Raw genomic sequence first — 18,729 nt, forward strand, 5'->3', positions numbered from 1 at the left:
GTGACATCTCCCGAAGCCCATGTCCACCAGGTACGAACGGAGGAGAGCGATATGATACGGCGGTTGCAGCCCCAAAGGGGGAAAAGGGCACGCGAGCAGCTGACGAAACCAAGTGGGTTCAAGGATCCACTATTTAAAGGTTCTTTGGACCGACCATCATCCTTCGACTTATCGAGACACAGACGTCAGGATCCATCTCCATCTCGTACCACCTTGCTATCTCGCACCTCAAACCTCGTCTGGTTCTCAGCTTGATGCTTGCAGATCGCCTCTGAAGAATTGACCACGCATGAATGTGCATGGAGGGCCTGACCCATACTTTGATATAACCGATGTTTTGGGGCTGATATGATCCTAGTATGGCGAGGATGTACACAGCTGACCTGCCACATACACATCGACAACATGCCGACAAGATACGACATACGACATAGGGCATGCTCCTCGGTGGAGTTGGACGCCATAAAGCAACGACGCATGGACCCGGCCCATGAGGTTTGACTCGTACATATGGACTCCTCACCCAATATCAGTCTGCCGCCATTACCTTGGAGACATGGTCATCTCCAGCTTGGATCGACGATGAACAGACAGGGGAGGATTGTGCTCTACCTCCTTGGTCTTGTCTTCCTGGACTTGATTTGCTGCTGTTCGGCAGGGCCCACGTCTCCTCGGTGCTGGCTCGACTACTCCCAGGTTCCTTACACAATACTCCCACAGGGCCTGGAGTCTGACTATGGAGCATCTGTGAACGAACTGGGTACTGGCTCGTCGGGTTCTGTTCTTTTGCTTCTACGTCATGCGGACAATGCTACGGTGGCGGTCAAGCGATTCCACAACGCGGCCGCAGATCGACCTGACCTTTTGACACAAAGAGTAAAGCTCGAGTATCACCTGGGATCCCTCGTCAATGGCCATCCTGGCATCTCCGAGAGTATTGAGCTGCTGTGGGAAACACGTTCGTCGACATGGTTTCTGGTGACCGAGTTGTGCCCACGGAGTCTGGCGAAGGAGCGTCGTTCAACCAGTCCGAGGTCTTTGACAGACTTGTTCCGGGACATCGTTCAGGCCGTCGAGCATGTCCATGCTCTGGATATAGCGCACGGGGACCTCAAGCTGGAGAATGTCCTCTTGACGGCGGACGGGAGGCCCAAACTGATCGACTTTGGCGCCGCCACTTTCTCCCACTGTCCCACGGAATCTTCCGGCGCAGCAGACTGGGTCAACGTCGTCCCCGGAGACTATGGCACCACGGCTTACATGCCTCCCGACGTCTTCACCCAGCTCGAGTTCGACAAGGCAAAAGCCGACGTGTGGGCCCTCGGCATTCTATTCCACGCCATGATTACGGGATCGGTTCCGTGGTCGTCGGCCTCAATCGACGACCCGGGCTACCAGGCCTATGTGACACGACAGAGGTCAGATGACAGGCTCAAAGACCATTGCCCCAATTGGGACGCATGCACGATGCGGTTTCCCACCTGTTCCATCGGAGCGTTTCATCTGCTGCAAAGACTGCCGCCCAACACAAGGGACGTGATTGCCTCGATGTTGGCGCCAGAGCCACAAGAGCGACCTCGTCTCCGAACGGTGTTGGAGTCAGTGTCATCCTGGTGAGCGAAGCCATGTTGATACTACGGTGGCTAAACCCGGACCTAGACCACGACACCGCCACGACCAACGCACTCAGAGTGAGGCCGCCGACAGGGACAAGGAGTCGTAATAATCAGTCTTTGCCCGTCTCTATAATACGAAAATCTATTGGTTCGAACAACTCGTCGAATCGGGGACGAGGAGTAAAGACCGGAAAAGAGTCAAGCTCAGGCTGCGAAGGAATGAAGGAATTGCTTATGGCAGCAAATCCTTGGAGAGGTCTGGACGGGTGGTACTTTACCCGCTCACACACCCACCCACCCACCATACGGCCGTACTTTGTCAATGCTGTATGTCAGACGCAGAAGAGCGAGGCGGTCTGAGGCAGCCGGACTGCCTGACTCTATACACTATACAAGAACTTTTGTGTCATTTCAGTTCTGTGTCTGTCTGTCTGACTGTCTGTCTGCCTGCCTGACTATATAGAATAATCATCCTATTCTTCTGCCTGGCTGATTGACTGACCACCACGTATCGTCCCCGCATCTAGACCGACCTCTCTTATAAACACATTCTCGCCATTCTTCCCAGACGTTAGCAGGAAAAATTTAATCACTGGTGATGATCACCCATGGCGACAGAGACCTTGACCTGGTGGATCGAATCTCGCCTTGTACAGAGTGATACCGTTTCTTCTAATAGAGGATAGAGCCACCACCTCGGATACGCTGTACGCAGACGGCAGACGGCAGACAAATGTAGGGACATACCGGCCCTCACAGTCCTTGTAGGATTTCTCCTGTTCACCGGGCAAGAGGATTCATACCAGACTCGCGAAACCAGTTCACGGGAGTGCCTCAGTATAAACTCAATGGTCCAGTATTTGTCCAGGTTTCATCCAGCACTATCCAGCATTTATACCGGCGACTGCGAGGCGTCATATATACGGCTTCCTCATTGCGGGCTATGGTTATGGCGATCAGGAATCGAGAACGTCCAGGGATGCCTGCCCCTTTTTGGCCCTTCTCCACTAGACTTCACGTGGATGGATGGATAGAGATATAATCTCACAACTGGCAACGTGCCCCTTCGTAAGCGATGGGAAAGTAATGTGCAGTACAGTTCCCGTCTTGCCTGACCTCGGAACTCTCCCGCGTAAGCGACTACGATTCCGCCGCCCCCCGTCCCGTCAGCCCTGGAACACTTTCCCCACAGCCTCCCAATCCATGGCTTGTTGTTGCTTGAATTTCTCAACCTCGGTCTCCCCGTCGAGCTCGGTGGTCGGGTGTACCGTGCAGCCACCTTCGAGCATCAACCAGGCGTCGGCGTCTTCGAGGCCGGCTCCCTCCGTGTGCCCAAAAGAGATATTGTCCCAGTCCATGCTGGCAAGGTAGACCGTGTGTTGATTGATCAGGAACCACGGATTGGGACCGTCGGATCGACCCCCCTTCGTGATACGATGCGCATGGAGGTGTTCGACCGCTGTGGCGATCTGTCCCCGCCACTTTTCGGCATGACTCGAAATGTTGAATGGGTGATCTTGGTTGCTGAACATCTTCATTACCTCGGCCAAGGTCTTCGCCCCTGGCACATAGTTTAACAGGATCCCGGCACAAAGTGGCTCCTTTTCTTCTGATGACTTGGCTAGTTCCTCTTCTTGCGGTGGAGGTGTAGTGATTTCATCGGGGCTTGAGCCTGCATGGCTAACAACGATTCCCTGCAGTCTTGGAATGTTAATTCTCTTAGCTGCACCCTGGGACCCCCCCTCGCTCGACTGGGTCAACTCTGCGTTATGAAGCCGTGAGTACGCGTTGATGATGTCAACGGAACTGTTCGTGATCTGTCCGGTCCTGCCATGTCGTACGGGTTGATTGCAGGGCCGGAAGTAAACCACATCCCCACCTGGCACACGTACCTTGTGCGGCGGGCGGCGCCAGTTCTTTTCTTGGCCGAGGACCACAAGATCCTCGGCTGGGTATCGAGGGGCATCTTTGGGCAAGGATGTGAATTCCGAGAATTTCATAAGGTTATGTTCGTACGAGGGTCGGTCCTTCGGCCCTTCGGCGACTTTGGGCACAACATGCGCAGCTTGCTCGTCAGCGACCAGCTTCAACTTGTACGTCGGCGTGTGCAGGTAATCGTGCAAGGTTGTCCATTTATGCGAGCTGGGAGCCAGGGTTTCCAGCAAAGGCAAGCACGGGGTGATGACACAATCGCACAGCGACTCCCACCGGCGGATCCAACCATTCGGTTCGTCATCGCCCACATTCTTCCGCTTGATCAGTTCGAGCCATTTCTCTGCGAAAGGTGTTCCCGCGACATCTTCCCCCGAGACATGGACCCTGAAACAGACGCCGTTGCGGTAGAATAGCGTCTGCGACTTGGGCTCCTTGTCATCGTGCATGCCATAACGCACGATGTGGGGGATAGAGTCGAAGAAACGGACAGTGGACATGGAGGGGGTTCAGAAGGATGTCGGCTTGGGAGGTAGGTGGCCATTCGTTACAGGAGAAGGCGTAAGAACTACGATGAGACGATGGATGGCGGTGACGTCGAGATATCTAGTTTCCATGTGGCTAATAATGCTCGGCTGGAGCCTGATCCGTCGATCTACGGCGTAGCAGTCCATTTCGGGGGTTTAATACTGCTGCTTTTAGGGAAGCGAAGAGGGTGGAGAGGAAGTACAGGGAATTCTCATTCAAGTAGAGGACGCGATGCCCTTGCAGAGAACTCTTGTCATCACCACCACACTTTTGATTCTATTGCTGAGTCCTGTTGTTGGGGGCTGGTCAATGCCAAGCTCGCTGGTTTGAGGCTTTGAGCCAGTCAGTCGGGGCGTTGTGTGCCTCATGACCTCCCACTCACTGTCCAGCCGCTACCTCATCCCATTCACCGCTCGCTCAACGCGCGCGTAATACCACGCTCGGCAAGGTCGAACAGCCCGCATCGTGTACGCTGCGCGCGATCCGAAACTGATTTCCCGACGCGATCGTCTCGAAGAGCGCCTTCACCCGCGCGCTGTCCTCGGCCGTCTTCCTCACCTCCCACCTCACCACGTTCAGCGGGAAAATGAATCGCTGTCGCGCATGCTCGAACCCCGCGCCGAGACAGCGGTGGACAAGTCGAATAACGAGCCTCGATACGTCCCGTCGGCGTGATGTGTCCGTGTACGCGGAAATCTCTGCTCGAAGATCTGGACGCTGGTCCAAGAGGTCGGCAGGACAGTGGTCGATTAGGGCGACGGCGAATATGGAGAATGAGAGCTCCAGGGCGAGGAGGAGGGCCCAATCAAAGGCAGAGCCTGTCTCGATGGGCTTGCTGGACGATGGGTCACGTAAGCCACGTCCGTTGAAGTGGTCGTGTTCTCGTTGAAAGGCCATGAGTTCTTCTCTGAGGGTTCTCATGCCGGAATAGCAGCCCCTGATCTGTTCGAGGATCTGGAGGATGACACCTTGGTCGAAATGCCGACAAGCCTCCTCGCCCCGATGGAAGAGATTGGCCAGCGTAAACCCATAGTCGTAGAGCTGCTGTTCGAAATCCTTGGGCGTCCCGGTCCACGGCTGCATCAGCCAATCCGAGCCGCCGAGAAAGGACGATTCCTTCGTGGTCAGACAGACGACCATGGCGTTGTACCGCATCGACTCGAGGATAGATTTGGGGAGCGGGTCACGATGACATTCGGGGCCTCGGAGCTGGATGATCCGCGCGATGCCCTTGATGTGGTTCTGCCAGGCGCCCATGTCCCCCGAGGTGGACTCGAAGGATTCATACAAGACCATGCAGCGGGCTGCCGCGAGGGTGTCGTCGCTCCGCATGAGCTGTGGGTTGTACAAAGCGGTTTGCATCGATCGGAGAGCCTGGCAGTATAGCTCCTGGCCCTTGGTCAGTAGAACTTGGTTATTCTGAAGTCTGCCCGTCCTCGTGGCTGCGAGAGAGAGAAGAGCGAGTCTCAAGGTCGTCGTTGGTGTCGTGATGCAGAGCGAATGGTACAGCCAGGCCGGTTCCCTCACTCTCGAAGACCGTGTCGGGTCTGCAGAGTAGCGGTCCCAGAAGGAGGATACCAGCTGAGCGTCGTTGAGTTGGGTAGAAGAAGGCTTGGAAAGGAGTATCGTGTCGGCATTCTGCACCGTAGGTTGTGGTGTGGTAGAGGTGGTGGCTGATCGTGCTTCTTCGAGGGGCCGTCGTCTCTGGAGCCCCGTTTGGTCCCGAATGATGAAGACTGGGTATCGGTCATAGCCTTCGCATTGTCTTTGTGAGGCGATACATCTCCGACATTGAGGTTTTGTCCCGTCACACTGACCTCGTTAGATGGCGTGGACGGTAACAGTGACGGCCCACGTATACGTACCCTGACCTTTCTCCTTCTGCATGTGTTACAGCCTTGCGACTTTCCTGGTACGCCAACCATTTCTCTCTCTCGGGCAATTCGTCCTTCTACTTACACCTGGCTGTTGCGATGTCTTGCGGGCATATGTCAGCTGTACGCGGTACACTGATCGAGTCGCCTCTAACTTTGGCAGGGTGGTGTAGCTCAGCTGACGTTAAGTTTCCTCCGACCCAATGAATGCCATATGGGACTTTTACGAGTACCTCAGGCACCCAAGGCACCCAAGGCACCATCAAAGGGTTAAATATATCTACATCGTCTCCCGTGGATTCTAGGCTCCAGTTTTTCTTTTCAATACTCTGAGCTCTTGGCCCCTCGCGACGGTCGATTTCAACAATGCTTTCGGGTAGTCCGTGCTACTCAATCCCTGGCGTAGGAGTGGGAATACGATAGTGAACGAAAACATGAAATGTCTAACGTTGTATTTCCAGGATTCGATTTGTCTCAGTAGAGGTTTGATCAGATCTGTTGGCTGTATGGACAAGAAACCGACTGAATATGATGCCCTTTTCTTCGGAGTTTATGGTCGTTTCACCCAGAGAAATGATGGAACCCAAAGGACGGCAATATTGCGAGTAAAGGGACTGCGAGTCCATGTCCCCTTTGACCAAGATCTATTACCCTTTTCCTTGAGTGGTGCACATTCGCACGCAGTCAAAACACCGTCTAGCGTCACATACCCAACGGCCCTGGTGTCATCCAAGTACCCCACCTGTATGAACTCCAGAGCTCGCATTTTCCGGCAACGCCTCGTCAATATCTCCTCCAAAGCCTCTCAACCTATTCTGGCGAGTCACTGGCTGATCTGATGGTGGGAGAGATGCGCTTTTCGGCCATGGCCTCGTCGTCCGGGATGAGTTGTTCGTGGCCGGTCTTGAAGACGAAGCCCGGGTGGGCGGGGATGAGGCAGAAGGAGGCGACGATGATCATTCTATATTCATATAAAGTCAGTCAGGGAGACAGGGGACAGAAGGACAGAATAGCTCAGAGAGTAAATCAGATAGTGAGTGTTAGTCCTGGAGACAATCCAGCTAGGGCTGACATCCCAGAGATCTCTTGGGCTTGAGGAGGTAGTTAGTGGGTACTCACACAGACTCAAAGACGATAAACAGCGTCTGATCCCTCAACGCGTCGCTGTCGCGCGAATAACCCCCGCTCAGCTCGTAGACGCGGTAGCAGCAACGGATGAGGATCAGGATCGTCGCCGCGGACAGGAACCCGCAGAAGACGACGAAGCGCCGGGGCAGGCGGGGGACGGACATCCACACGGCGCGGCTGCGGATGGCGTAGTCGATGGCCAGCACCACGAATGCTGCGAGCGTGAAGACCTGGAATCCCAATCCCGCGAGGGCGATGTCGACGCCCGACTGGGATCCGCCGTCCGATGAGGATGACAGGCCCCCGCCCGCGGCCTGGAGGGCCAGGCTGATGATGTCGCAGGGGATGAAGATCCAGTAGATGTATTTGGGGGCGAAGCGTGAGGATGAGAGGGAGATGTACTTGACGCTGTGTTGAGGCAGGTCAGCAACAAGTTGGGAACTAAACGCTGGGTAGTAGTAGTGGGAATCCTTACATCTGAGCGAGCAACACGTAGATGGCGGCACAGAAGAAAACGGGCCCGATGGTGATCAAGACTGTTTTTCTTTTCGTTAGACACAAACATGACCACGACACAGTAGTGAGGCTTTACCAATCTGGATAATAAACCCAGGCTGCGCCCACGGGTTCTGCCAGTACAAGATCCGCCCCACGTATCCGATGATCTCGTCGACGCAGCCCAGCACCATGAGACTCATGAATCCCCATGCCCGGTACCGCCATCCCAGGAGCACCTGAGCGATGATGCAGAGACTGTACAGCGCGATGAGGGCACCGCTGGCACCAAGCGACGGTCGGTAGCCGTAGACGCTCATGTCGATCGGGCACACGGACACGGTGCAGTTGGCGTCATCGCCGCCGCCGATGTAGATGGTGCCGTCTGGCGTAATGAAGATTGGCTCGGTCGAGTTTACCATCGTGAGGAGTTGATATGGAATAGAAAGAGTGTGTTGGTTCTTCTGTATCTATGTCGCTCCGACGGTGGTTTGACTCGATCAAAAGAGAGCAGAGAGAGCGAAGGAGAGGGATGGTATGGAATGAAGAGTGCCTGATTGATGTGTTGGGTCACCTTTGAAATGTTTCTTCCTGAGGTTCCTCGAGGCGAATATATAAACACTGGGGTATATATGTCCAGTGTTTGGAGGGCAATGTGGTTATCGACATATATACCCAGCATGGGACCTACCGATCGATGGCTGGCATCATGATACCTTGTCGTGCGCCCAGTATCCGTGTCACCATAGGATGAACAACCATCCCAAAGCCTGCGGTGCTTGCGATAAGGCCGTAGGGGTTGGGATCGTAGAACAAGAAACCCAACGACCCAAAAGGACAGGAATACGCCCAATCGAGTTCGCGAATACGTCGAACAAGCTCAACCTTCTCTCAAGGAGACACAGAAACAGGCCGGGCTGGATTGGGTTCCTGGTCTTGGGTTGAAGGTGGGGGCAGGGCAAGCCAGTGACCAGTGACTTACCACGACTTACTCGTGTTCCATACCTTTTCCATCTATTCCTTTTGGATGATGCCTAGATGAGAGCCAAACCATGCCGCAGCTGTGGGTGACGGCGAGCGAATCATGAACGGTTGTTGTATGCGCCCCCTTTTTTAGTCGCAGCACATGGGAAGCCCGTGTTTCGCAGATCTCGTTTATTTCTGGAACCAGTAACGCGTGTATATTGTACGGGTCGTACGGATAGAGAGAGAACAACCAAGCTCGCGCATTCCATGAAGATCCCGCAGAGTTTTGAATGGGAACAAGTGGAATAGAGGCCATGTCTTGATACGAATGGGAAATGCCAGATGGAGCTCCACCCAAACGTCCGTAAGGCTCCGCCTCCCCGCTTCGTCTTAAGGGCCTGAGGGCCCAAAAGGCACATCGCAAGTTGAATCCAGGAAACGGAAAAGCGCCAGTCACCGCCCCCTACTTAAGCGAAATAACACGTCATGAAACTTGGGCGGATGAGCCGCGGAGGTCGCTGACAGGAGATCGCAGGAGCTGGAGAGTCAACGCCCTCGGCGTATGCTGACTGCTTGTCGGCTCCCGTAAAAGCGTACAAGTAGCCGTCGTGGCAGCAGTCTGTGGTGCAGTCATCGTCATGCATGGCCTGGCAAGTCAACTCTGCGGGGATGGTTGATAAAGAAATCCTGGAACCTAATACACCTGGAATGTCATGACTTTTCTCCTGCGTCAGGCCACCAACACTGTCGTAGGCACTGATGGGCAAATGGGCTAACAACACGCCGATTAACATGGGACCCGGAATGTTCCTGCCACTGGCTCAGCCGCCCGTGGAAACAGTCAAAAGTCATGAGGTCACCCGAAACAAAAACTACTCGAGACCCAAGCCATGCCCATCCCGACATTCCCCAAGGACGGTTTTGTGTCGAGGCACTGCAGACAGGTCAACAACCACGGACCACGTGAAGAGGTTAGACAGGACCATCCATCTCCGTGCTTGAGCACGTACCCAGAGGCACCAGCGACAAACGACGACTTGGCGGCGTCGAGGATTGGACCGACATGCCGACCGTCCGACCGTCCGACCTCGTCTCCGCGGAGGGATGGAGGGGTATATCAAGTATATATCCAGGTCACTGAGGGACGACAAGACACCCATAGCAGCATATAATTACTATACGCAAAAGAATCGTCGACAATATGTCAGGGTCACTACCATCCGTAATGAGAGCATGGCAATATTCCAGCACCAAAGGTGGACTCGAGAAGAACCTCCGCCTCAACGAGTCTGCCCCGGTACCCCAGCCCTCGCCTAACCAGCACCTCGTGCAAATATTGGCGACGGCACTCAACCCCGTCGACTTCAAACCTGCTGAGATTCGACTTCTCAGTCACTTTGCTATTCCAAAGCCAGCAACTCCCGGCATTGATGTAAGGATTTGCTCCCGCAGCCTGCTTTGCCGCCGAAGACGCAGCACCTATTTATTCGCTGCACCGATCGCTGGGAAATGCTAACGACTACACAGTTCGCAGGCAAATTAATCGCCCCAGCGTCTGGCTCGTCTCTGAAACCCGGCCAACTAGTCTTCGGGGCATCAGGGACATCACACTTGGCCGGTGGGAGCCTGGCTGAATACGCCGTCGCCAAGGAAGACCAAGTCGTGGCGATTCCAGAGGGCTTGGACCCAATATCTGCATCGACAGTCTGCGTCGCAGGACTGACAGCCCACCAATCGATCGTCCCCTACGTCAAGGCGGGGGATAAGATCTTCATCAACGGCGGCTCCGGCGGGACCGGCGTTTTTGGTATCCAGATCGCAAAAGCCGTCGGGTGTCACGTCACGACGACCTGCTCCAATGTCAACGTCGACCTCTGCAAAAGCCTCGGCGCCGACGCCGTCATCGATTACAAGACGCAGAACGTGGTGGACGCTCTGAAAGCGAGTGGGCACAAATTTGACCATGTCGTCGACAACATCGGCGCAAACTCTCAGCTGTACTGGAAATGCCACGAATACACCCGTCCCGGAGCCCTATTCATGATCGTCGGAGCACAAATCAATCGCGCCTTCATTCTGGATATGCTGCTGAGAAAGGTGTGGCCCGGCTTCCTGGGAGGCGGGAAGCGACAGTCGGTCGGGTTTTTTCCCGAGCCGAAACCATCGGATCTGGAACAGATTGCGACCTGGATGAAAGAAGGCAAAGTGAAGGCCGTGGTCGATGAGAAGTTCCCTTTTGAGCGGGCACCGCAGGCGATTGAGAAGTTGAAGACAGGGCGCGCAAAGGGGAAGATTGTGATTGAGGTCGCTTCGAATGGCTCCAATTGAGATTCACATCTCGGTCCCGTCCCTCTTAATCGGTTGCAGGGGGCGTTGTATACTAACATAAGGATATCGCAGTCGATAATCGAGAGTATACCCATATAGTGTGGTTAACGGATGTCTTCTCGTCTTTCATATCCCCTGCTCGTGCTCGAGCTCGATCGCAGTTGAGCAGCAGCCTCACAGCACCTTGGTACTGCCCCATTCTATCAGGTCGCCTTCGGGTTGTCCAGCCGTTGTTATTAATCGAGGAAACGATCGAATCTGTTCTCAAACGATTTTGAATTCTCTGACACCACCATCGCGAAACAGGCGAAGACACTCTTGGTAGCTTTCCATCTCCATTCCACCAAGGTAGAAACATCCAACCCGGCGGTATGTTCCGCCGGGAAGACTCTCAAGCACCAGGCCTTTAATCGAGCCTTGATTCCTGCACCGACATTTAGAGTTGGCTTTGCCCGTTCTCCTATCTCCGGAAGCCACTATCAGAAACAGAACCGGCAAGGTGGCTTTGACCTCGAGGCTGAGGTCGGTGGGCGCTCGATCATGCTCCATTCTGGCGACATATTTCCTGTTGGCTGTGGTATCGCGAATGGAAACCCGGGAAGCAAATCGCGAGTTGTCTTGGTTGCTACCCCAAACAGTCTCGATGGCCGTGCCCGCTACGCGAAGGAAGCCCGAGGACAACGCGCCATATGGGGCGTGTTTGTACAGAGGTTCGAGGTGACAGTGCAGGACTCGGAAGTTTTCATCGAGGGTTCGCGTGTATACAGTGTCCACCCACGCATTCAACGACGCCCATGACCATGACGGCGCAATGTACTTGCTGTGAGGAGTCTCGGGTTCATGTTTCCAGTGTTCGATCCTGGTCCACATCAGCGAGTGCGCGAGAGTGCTGCTCCAAAATCCAGCTTTATAGTCGTCGTCGAGGATCGTGCCAAACTGCTGCGCGATACCGCCAAGGGCGAGGAGTCGGTCTTCAGCAACGCCGATGGTACGTGCAGTGTACTGCTGGACAATGCCGCTCCAGAGGTCGCGAAAGGCCGTCATTGGCGGCTTCGTCAGTTTCCCACCTTTTGATTTCTCGTACAGCTCCGAAATATGTTTCGACTTCAAGTCATCGCGTACCGTATTCAGAGTATTTAGGCCATCCCAGCCATCGGTGAAGGCATATCGGTCACTCTCGACAGATTGGCAGCAAATCCAGCGAGTGTTGATCGCTCCAAAGTCGAGAATCCGAGGAGACAGTAAACGCTCCTGGTATGCCCATGCTCTGAAATCCAACGGCTCATCGGGCCTATTGAAGTCGGGTCCGAGAACGATGGATCCAGTCTGGCCATCTGCGAGACGATACGGTAGCTCAAAGAGCTCTCTGGATCCCGTAGGCCACGGATCTGGCCGATCCGCAAGAAACCCGGCTTGCGCGGTCACAGCCCGAGAGGCTGCAACTGTGACGGTGGCGTTGGCGTAGACCTTGTCCATGGTAGCAATTTCCGTCGCCTTGTCGTGTTCGTCGTCTTGCAGAATGCACAAAGCGTCAATCCACAGCAGTGTCAAGCCTAAGCTGTCCACGACTCCCACCGCATCTTGCAGAGTTTGTGGCAAGTCCTCCGCGTCAATACCAGCGGCGTGCCTAGCCAGGTTCGTTGACGAGGTCTTGAGGTTCTTGTCCGGTCCCCAGCAATATGAGAGAGCTGCATACGCACCCGGAGAGATTTTATTTGAGTTACAGAGCTTGAGTCTGAATTTCCCGTTGATTGTGCCAATCTCGAGCAGCCTTGTGGGCATAAAGTGCGGGTCAGGACGACGGCAAGCCTGATGCCTATCAAGACAAGTCGACATCCAGCTTTTGTACGAGTCAGATGCTGTGTCCGATGCCGGGTAATGGTTGATTCCCAGGTTGGCAATCTTGCCAAGGGCAGGATTCCCTTCAGACGGTCAGCCTTGAGGTAGGTATCTGTTTAGTGATGGCATTACCTTTCTTTGTCATTGGAGAACAGGATGAATTCTCGAACTTCACAAAGGTCGGGTACGGTCGAGGCAGCCACTGCTCGTTCCTCGTTCGTTCCCATAACATTGCAGTTGCTGGCAGGCATTTTGCGTCAGGAGAACACTCGTAGAGTGCACCAAACTCGATACGAACCGGGCACAAATAGTACTTTGTAACTTTGGCCGCAATCATGAACTTCTTGTTCGCTAACTCCGCGTCTTGAGCGGCGTGAGAAATCAGAAATGCGGCGAACGAACAGCCATCATCTGATGCTTTCTGCAGTTCTGCCGTTGAAATATAAAAGGGAGACAGAGGCTCGAAATGGCTCATGTATGGAGCAGAGGGCGCTTTTGGATCCAGGCCCAGGAATTCTCGCACTCTATCCTCGGTTCCCGCGACATCAGGGGTGATCGTTGCAAACGACTGGCAATATCTGCAGGAATGAGGTGGGCGAGACAAAGTGCTACTAGTTATCATCTAGCCCTTTGAAACGCAGGTCTGGTCTGTGTCAACAGATGGCAAAGAATTTTCAGATGGAAGTGGTCTGGCGGCACCAAAGCTCTGGAGAAGTGGCGACTTGCTGCGATGGAGATTTGGGATCTCGACCGAGTCGAGCGTGAAAAGAGCGGAACAGAAGAGGTATAGCGAATGTGTCTGCAACAAGCGACGGCACAATTCAGCTGGTAAGGAGTGGTTGAAGGATGATGACAAGGCTGAAGGTAGAGAGAGCTGTGGACGGGCCGAGGCTGAAGCCCGAGCCCTGAGCATTACATAAGCGTCCCCACCAACTGTTCCAAAATGAATGCCTTGTCTTGGCATATGGAATTCAGGCGGCCGTCAGCCTAATCGTCTTCCCTTGACAACCACCACCGATGCCCATCAAAGAAATCCTATCAGCTAATGCGCTGAATACGTACGGCAAACGAGACAGCTCGTCGGGATGTAACCCACATATGGTTGAGCATCAGCGATCTCCCTGTAGAGCGACCTCACCTCCTTTGGCATGAACCCAGGGCAACTTCCCCTGCATCTGCAGATCACCCATCTGCGGGAGATTCTTGCATCCAACTCATCACTTATGACTGTGCTCACTCGTGCCGCAGCCCTCAATCTGCCAAACTGGTACCTTGCTGGCGGCGCAGTGTCGCAGACAATCTGGAACACCGTTTCAAAGCTCCCACCGGAGACAGGGATCCTCGACTACGATCTCGTCTATTATGAAAATTCCGACTTGTCGTACGAGGCGGAAGACCTAGCCATTCAGGCCGGGAAGCGTTACTTTGCCGATGTGCCTGTCGAGGTGGAAATCCGAAACCAGGCACGTGTTCATCTATGGTATGAACAGAAGTACGGTGTCACGTGTGAGCCACATGCAAGCGTTGAGGCCGGAATCGACACGTGGATATCAACAAGTGCCATGCTAGGGGTGAGAATAGACGAGGCGGGCGAGTGGATCGTGTACGCCCCTCGTGGGCTGTCCGACTTTTTCAACATGGTGGTGAGGCCTAATCCGGTCTTGGGGACGAGAGAAGCATATGACAAGAAGGTCAACCGATGGACGACAATCTGGCCAAAGCTTGTAGCCGAGCCTTGGCCGGTGGAAACCTGGCAGGTTCCCTAGCAGAGGTGGCGATTGCAGGCGGCTGGAAGCCCTGGGCCAGGCTGACCCCAGTTCATCCTCGCCAGCCCGAGCTTGCCACCAAGGAAAAGAGTTCCAATCCGGTATACCGAGATAAATGTCAGGAGATGGTGGCGTCGGCCGTTGATGCAGAGTCTGCAGCGAAGCCTGGGTTCATGGACCCTGAAGCGGCCTCCGAGTCAAAGATCCGACGGCGCATTGCCCAATCAAGCCCACATGTTGCTACTGGGCTCGAAGACCCCTGGTGTCGTAGCTGCAGGAAGAGCGTGGCTGGCAATTTGACTATGCCAGCTACGCCTACCGAGTACCCCAAGCACGGTTCACTCGGACGCAAGACGGTCTGAAGGGAGAGGTGGGCACGGAAAAATACCGAAGATGACCAAGATTGGCGAATATGCCCGACTGGGCGTGGAGGTATAGCCATGGGTAAGGATGGTGAAGGAGATGGTTGAATGACCTTCGTGGTCCGGACACTAAGGTTATCCATGCTTCAGTGGACACTGCCTTCAACCAGATCCAACCAGAGAAGGGGAGATTACCCACCTAACAGTTGAATGATTAACCGTTCCCAGGCCGATGCGCGGTCCAGCCCTGCCACGCATGTCGCAGACTTCTAGGCCCGATGTCTACAAGCACCCCGTTTGGGAAGACGAACCTCCCTGGCGCTATTTCCACCATGCCTTGTTGCACAGCAGGACACAATCTAGCCTGCGTTCAAAAGCCCGATCCCGACCATGAGGTGTCGAGACCATGTTCTCTTGAGCCTTTGAGGCGGGAGGGCTTCGATTCGCGAAATTGCTTACCCCGACAGCAAAGGCCAAGAGACTGTTGTACCACCGCTCCCCACGGCCAAGCAGCGCCTAATTAGGTTCTACCGAGGATAATAGCTGTTTTGAGAGAAGGCAGACTGTGGCCACAGTCCCTAGAACTCTTGTGGACCTCCTTTTCCCACCCAGAAACAAGTGCTCCACCTGCTGTCAAGCTGAGGAAGCGTGGGATGCTGTCAGAAGAGTCGGGCCACCCTGAGTCAGAGCCGCGCTATTCGTCGAAACAAGACCACCAAGGCCCCGGCTTAGACTTCACTTTGATGATATCTGCCCAACTAGGTATACCGAGCGACAAGGGCGGGAACGCTATCAAACTTCTGGCTAACCCCGGGCAACCAATGCCAGTTTCCCCGCAATCATCTTCCTCTCCAGCTTTACCCCGCGAGTTTTGTGGCGTCCAATCATTTGTATATACAACCGAGGGGTCCCATTACCTCGGACTTGAGGGCAACTAGGACAGGGCGCATCTGCTAGTATACATGCAGTTCTATAAAGATCAAGCGGTGCATTGCCTTTTCAATCTCCGGGTCCCTTTTTGAACCAACTCCATCTAGTCCGTGAGCCCAAGGCGCGTGGTGCAAGATGACACACTTCAACAAGTGAGCAACACCCAGCAGTGTCTCTGATTTCATCTAACCAGTTCACAGGCTCAACATCTGGTCGATCATCATTCTCTCCTTTGGAGCTTTCTTCTACGGCTATGACTCGGGCCTGACCACCTCTATTCTGGGATATCCTCAGTTCATATCCTACTTCAACTTCAATTCCAATACTATTGGGGCTCTAGGATCATGTTACTACGCAGGTAGCTTCTTTGGTTCTGGCCTGAACTTTTGGCTTCCGGATCGATATGGCCGGAAGCCCACCATCTACATCGCCTGCATTGTGTTAGTTTTCCCGGTTTGCGGTGGTTGTGCAGTTGTCGCTAACAACCCCCCAGGGCTATAATTGGAGCCATCCTTCAAACTGCCGCCCAGAACATCGAGATGCTCTTTGTTGGCCGCGTAATAGGAGGAATTGCAAGTGGCATTGTCTTTGGCGTGTGCCCGATGTTCATGTCCGAAATCTCTCCTCCGGAATTCCGCGGGAGAGTTGGTGGTCTTTATAACTTGAATATCAACCTGGGCTACACACGTGAGTTTTTCCTTGGAGGTTCCCGAGGTCAATTCCCCGTATCCTGACATGTGTGCCAGTCACCGAATGGATGGGTCTTGGATTCAGCTACATCAGCTCTGATGTCGCCTGGCGATTGTTTTTGGGGTTGCAGCATGTCCCGCCCGTTTTGATGGCCGCCTGCGTCCCTCTGCTACCAGAATCGCCCCGATTTCTCATCATGAGAGGACGCTACGACGAGGCACTGGAAGTCATTACGAAGCTCCACGGTGCCCCCGGAGTGGATGACGACTTCTACATCCGAGAATTCAACCAGATCAAAGCGCAGCACGAGCTCGAAGTCCGCGAACGCGTGGGCATCCGCACCGTTCTTCGCAAACCGTCGTACCGCAAGCGAATGTTCATCGTGGTCTTCCAGTTCGCTTTCGCCATGTTTACAGGTATCATCCCGCTCCAGAACTACCAGTTCATCCTGTACACCTACCTCGGCGTCACCAACAAGACGGCCCTTGTTATGGTCGGTGTCTGGGGCACTTGCGGCGTCATCTTCTGCACCATCGGTGCTCTGCTGTTTGACAAGCTTGGCCGCCGAGTGTCTCTGCTGATATCTCTGTGGGTGCAATTCCTGGCATCGATCGCCATGGTTATCTGTAAGTTCCCGCTGGGTTGGTCAGTATCTCGACCGGAACTGCGTCACTAACGGATTGGCTAGTCTGGGCACGATTCCAACTTTCCGGAAACACCAATATGCTCCTCGGTCGCTTCACTGTTGGCTTCATGTTTGTCTACCTTATTGGCTACGCTTTCATCATGAACGCATTCGGTATGTCTTTTGTCATTGGTCGTCCATTCCAGTCCCGCTAATGAGTACGCAGGATACACATACCCGTCGGAAATCATGCCGACGCCAATCCGCGCAGCCGGCAACGCCGTGGCGTTCTGCACCTTCAACGCCATCACGATCATGCTGGTCCAAGTCACGCCGATCGCCGTCGAGAAGATTGCGTGGCGCTATTTCCTCATCTTCATCATCACCGACGCCATCTTCATCACGGTCGTGTACCTGGTCTACCCGGAGACGGTCGGCAAGACTCTGGAGGAAATTGCGGCGCTGTTCGGCGACGAGGTGGCCGTCGATATCCACGAGGCACACCATTACCCGGATACGGCGGAGACGAAAGGCGAAAAGGCTACTACCGAGGTGACCGAGGCTGAGAGAGTCGAAGACGTGGTCGGCGACAAGGGCCACAGTCACTCCCAGTAGAAAGGGAGCGCCCAGACGCTCTAGTTTACTACCGACTCTCCAGTTATCACCCGCGAGATACACGTAGCAAATTCGGTTTAGTAAAAAACAAACAAAATCGATCTTAGGACGCCGTCTCGTGCCCAGACCATTTTGGCTCAACTCTTACTTCTCGTATCTTGGATCTCGGTGGTGACTCCCAGCGTACCTAGAAAACGCCGAAGAACCGGGGTCATTATTCGAGTCAACGAGCGGCTAAACAGGCGGCGTAGAACATGTTCCACGAGCCTAGTTAACTGGCGCTTAACGCGAGGAAGAGTCTCGACGAGTGCAAAAACAATGTGCTCCTCGACGGGAGATGTACCCAGCGTGCCGGGACACGTCATCTAGATATCTACGCCGCACACACACACACACACACACACGAACACACGACTCTGTAGGATATGTGTGGACTCGTACCCAGTAGTCATCAATGCAGAGCAATTCACTCAGCCTGCCAGCCAGCCGGTCCGACAGCATAATTCCCCTGTCACCTGTTACCTGTTTACTACCTGGATTGTTTACCTACTTGTGCCCTTACCCTGGCCTATCCTCCAAAAGCCTACCACGCAGCCGGTTCCTACGGACTTTGATTCCCGCCACCCCTTGTCCAACCCTGCAAGATACAAGGGACAAAGTTCTCGGTTTTGTTACCGAGTCCTTATTAACCCCCCAAACGACCCTGCACGGCACTACGCTGCACTACGCTGCCCTACCAGCCTACCCTGCGAGTCGGAGAGAGAGAGTGTGCGTGTGTGAGGGAATCAAGAAAAGCGACATTCTCCAAAATTCCCCAACCTTGACCCATCAAAAGTCTTGACTTGTGCTCGCGACTCGTGAGCATGGGCGGTGGCTGGACGCAAAGAAGCGAGTCGAGTCGTTCGGTTATCCTAAGTCGGTTACGGTGGTGGGAGAGATTACGAGGGAAGGTCAGTACCCGGATACGGATTTGCCGAAGTAAGAGTCAGGACATGTGCATTCAAGCTAAAGCGGTGAGCGATTCTACGGGATACC

General features: G+C 54.3%; 8 protein-coding genes across 8 annotated transcripts; 4 read left to right on the plus strand and 4 right to left on the minus strand.

The window, feature by feature from the left end:
* Positions 1–582: 582 nt before the first annotated feature.
* Positions 583–1,617, plus strand: AYO20_01628 (hypothetical protein; the record flags this gene model as incomplete). Its single annotated transcript, XM_022639934.1, has 1 exon — positions 583–1,617. The coding sequence occupies one exon, from the start codon at positions 583–585 to the stop codon at positions 1,615–1,617; it is 1,035 nt and encodes a 344-aa protein (XP_022503889.1).
* Positions 1,618–2,782: 1,165 nt separating this feature from the next.
* Positions 2,783–4,048, minus strand: AYO20_01629 (hypothetical protein; the record flags this gene model as incomplete). The annotated part of the gene is made up of 1 exon (XM_022639935.1): positions 2,783–4,048. One exon carries the CDS (start codon positions 4,046–4,048, stop codon positions 2,783–2,785), a length of 1,266 nt encoding a protein of 421 aa, XP_022503890.1.
* Positions 4,049–4,493: 445 nt separating this feature from the next.
* Positions 4,494–5,963, minus strand: AYO20_01630 (hypothetical protein; the record flags this gene model as incomplete). Its single annotated transcript, XM_022639936.1, has 2 exons — positions 4,494–5,812; positions 5,942–5,963. 2 exons carry the CDS (start codon positions 5,961–5,963, stop codon positions 4,494–4,496), a joined length of 1,341 nt encoding a protein of 446 aa, XP_022503891.1.
* A 797-nt stretch (positions 5,964–6,760) lies between these two features.
* On the minus strand, positions 6,761–7,995 carry AYO20_01631 (hypothetical protein; the record flags this gene model as incomplete). The annotated part of the gene is made up of 4 exons (XM_022639937.1): positions 6,761–6,911; positions 7,070–7,486; positions 7,554–7,614; positions 7,671–7,995. The coding sequence occupies 4 exons, from the start codon at positions 7,993–7,995 to the stop codon at positions 6,761–6,763; spliced, it is 954 nt and encodes a 317-aa protein (XP_022503892.1).
* A 1,745-nt stretch (positions 7,996–9,740) lies between these two features.
* On the plus strand, positions 9,741–10,867 carry AYO20_01632 (hypothetical protein; the record flags this gene model as incomplete). Its single annotated transcript, XM_022639938.1, has 2 exons — positions 9,741–9,971; positions 10,067–10,867. 2 exons carry the CDS (start codon positions 9,741–9,743, stop codon positions 10,865–10,867), a joined length of 1,032 nt encoding a protein of 343 aa, XP_022503893.1.
* Positions 10,868–11,131: 264 nt separating this feature from the next.
* On the minus strand, positions 11,132–12,957 carry AYO20_01633 (hypothetical protein; the record flags this gene model as incomplete). The annotated part of the gene is made up of 2 exons (XM_022639939.1): positions 11,132–12,683; positions 12,839–12,957. 2 exons carry the CDS (start codon positions 12,955–12,957, stop codon positions 11,132–11,134), a joined length of 1,671 nt encoding a protein of 556 aa, XP_022503894.1.
* Positions 12,958–13,929: 972 nt separating this feature from the next.
* Positions 13,930–14,472, plus strand: AYO20_01634 (hypothetical protein; the record flags this gene model as incomplete). Its single annotated transcript, XM_022639940.1, has 1 exon — positions 13,930–14,472. One exon carries the CDS (start codon positions 13,930–13,932, stop codon positions 14,470–14,472), a length of 543 nt encoding a protein of 180 aa, XP_022503895.1.
* Positions 14,473–15,899: 1,427 nt separating this feature from the next.
* Positions 15,900–17,694, plus strand: AYO20_01635 (hypothetical protein; the record flags this gene model as incomplete). Its single annotated transcript, XM_022639941.1, has 6 exons — positions 15,900–15,916; positions 15,965–16,204; positions 16,258–16,451; positions 16,511–17,080; positions 17,143–17,253; positions 17,306–17,694. 6 exons carry the CDS (start codon positions 15,900–15,902, stop codon positions 17,692–17,694), a joined length of 1,521 nt encoding a protein of 506 aa, XP_022503896.1.
* Between the last annotated feature and the right edge of the window lie 1,035 nt (positions 17,695–18,729).

This window comes from Fonsecaea nubica (genome assembly GCF_001646965.1).
Source record: "Fonsecaea nubica strain CBS 269.64 chromosome Unknown Scaff7, whole genome shotgun sequence".
NCBI classification, from domain to species: Eukaryota; Fungi; Ascomycota; class Eurotiomycetes; order Chaetothyriales; family Herpotrichiellaceae; genus Fonsecaea; species Fonsecaea nubica.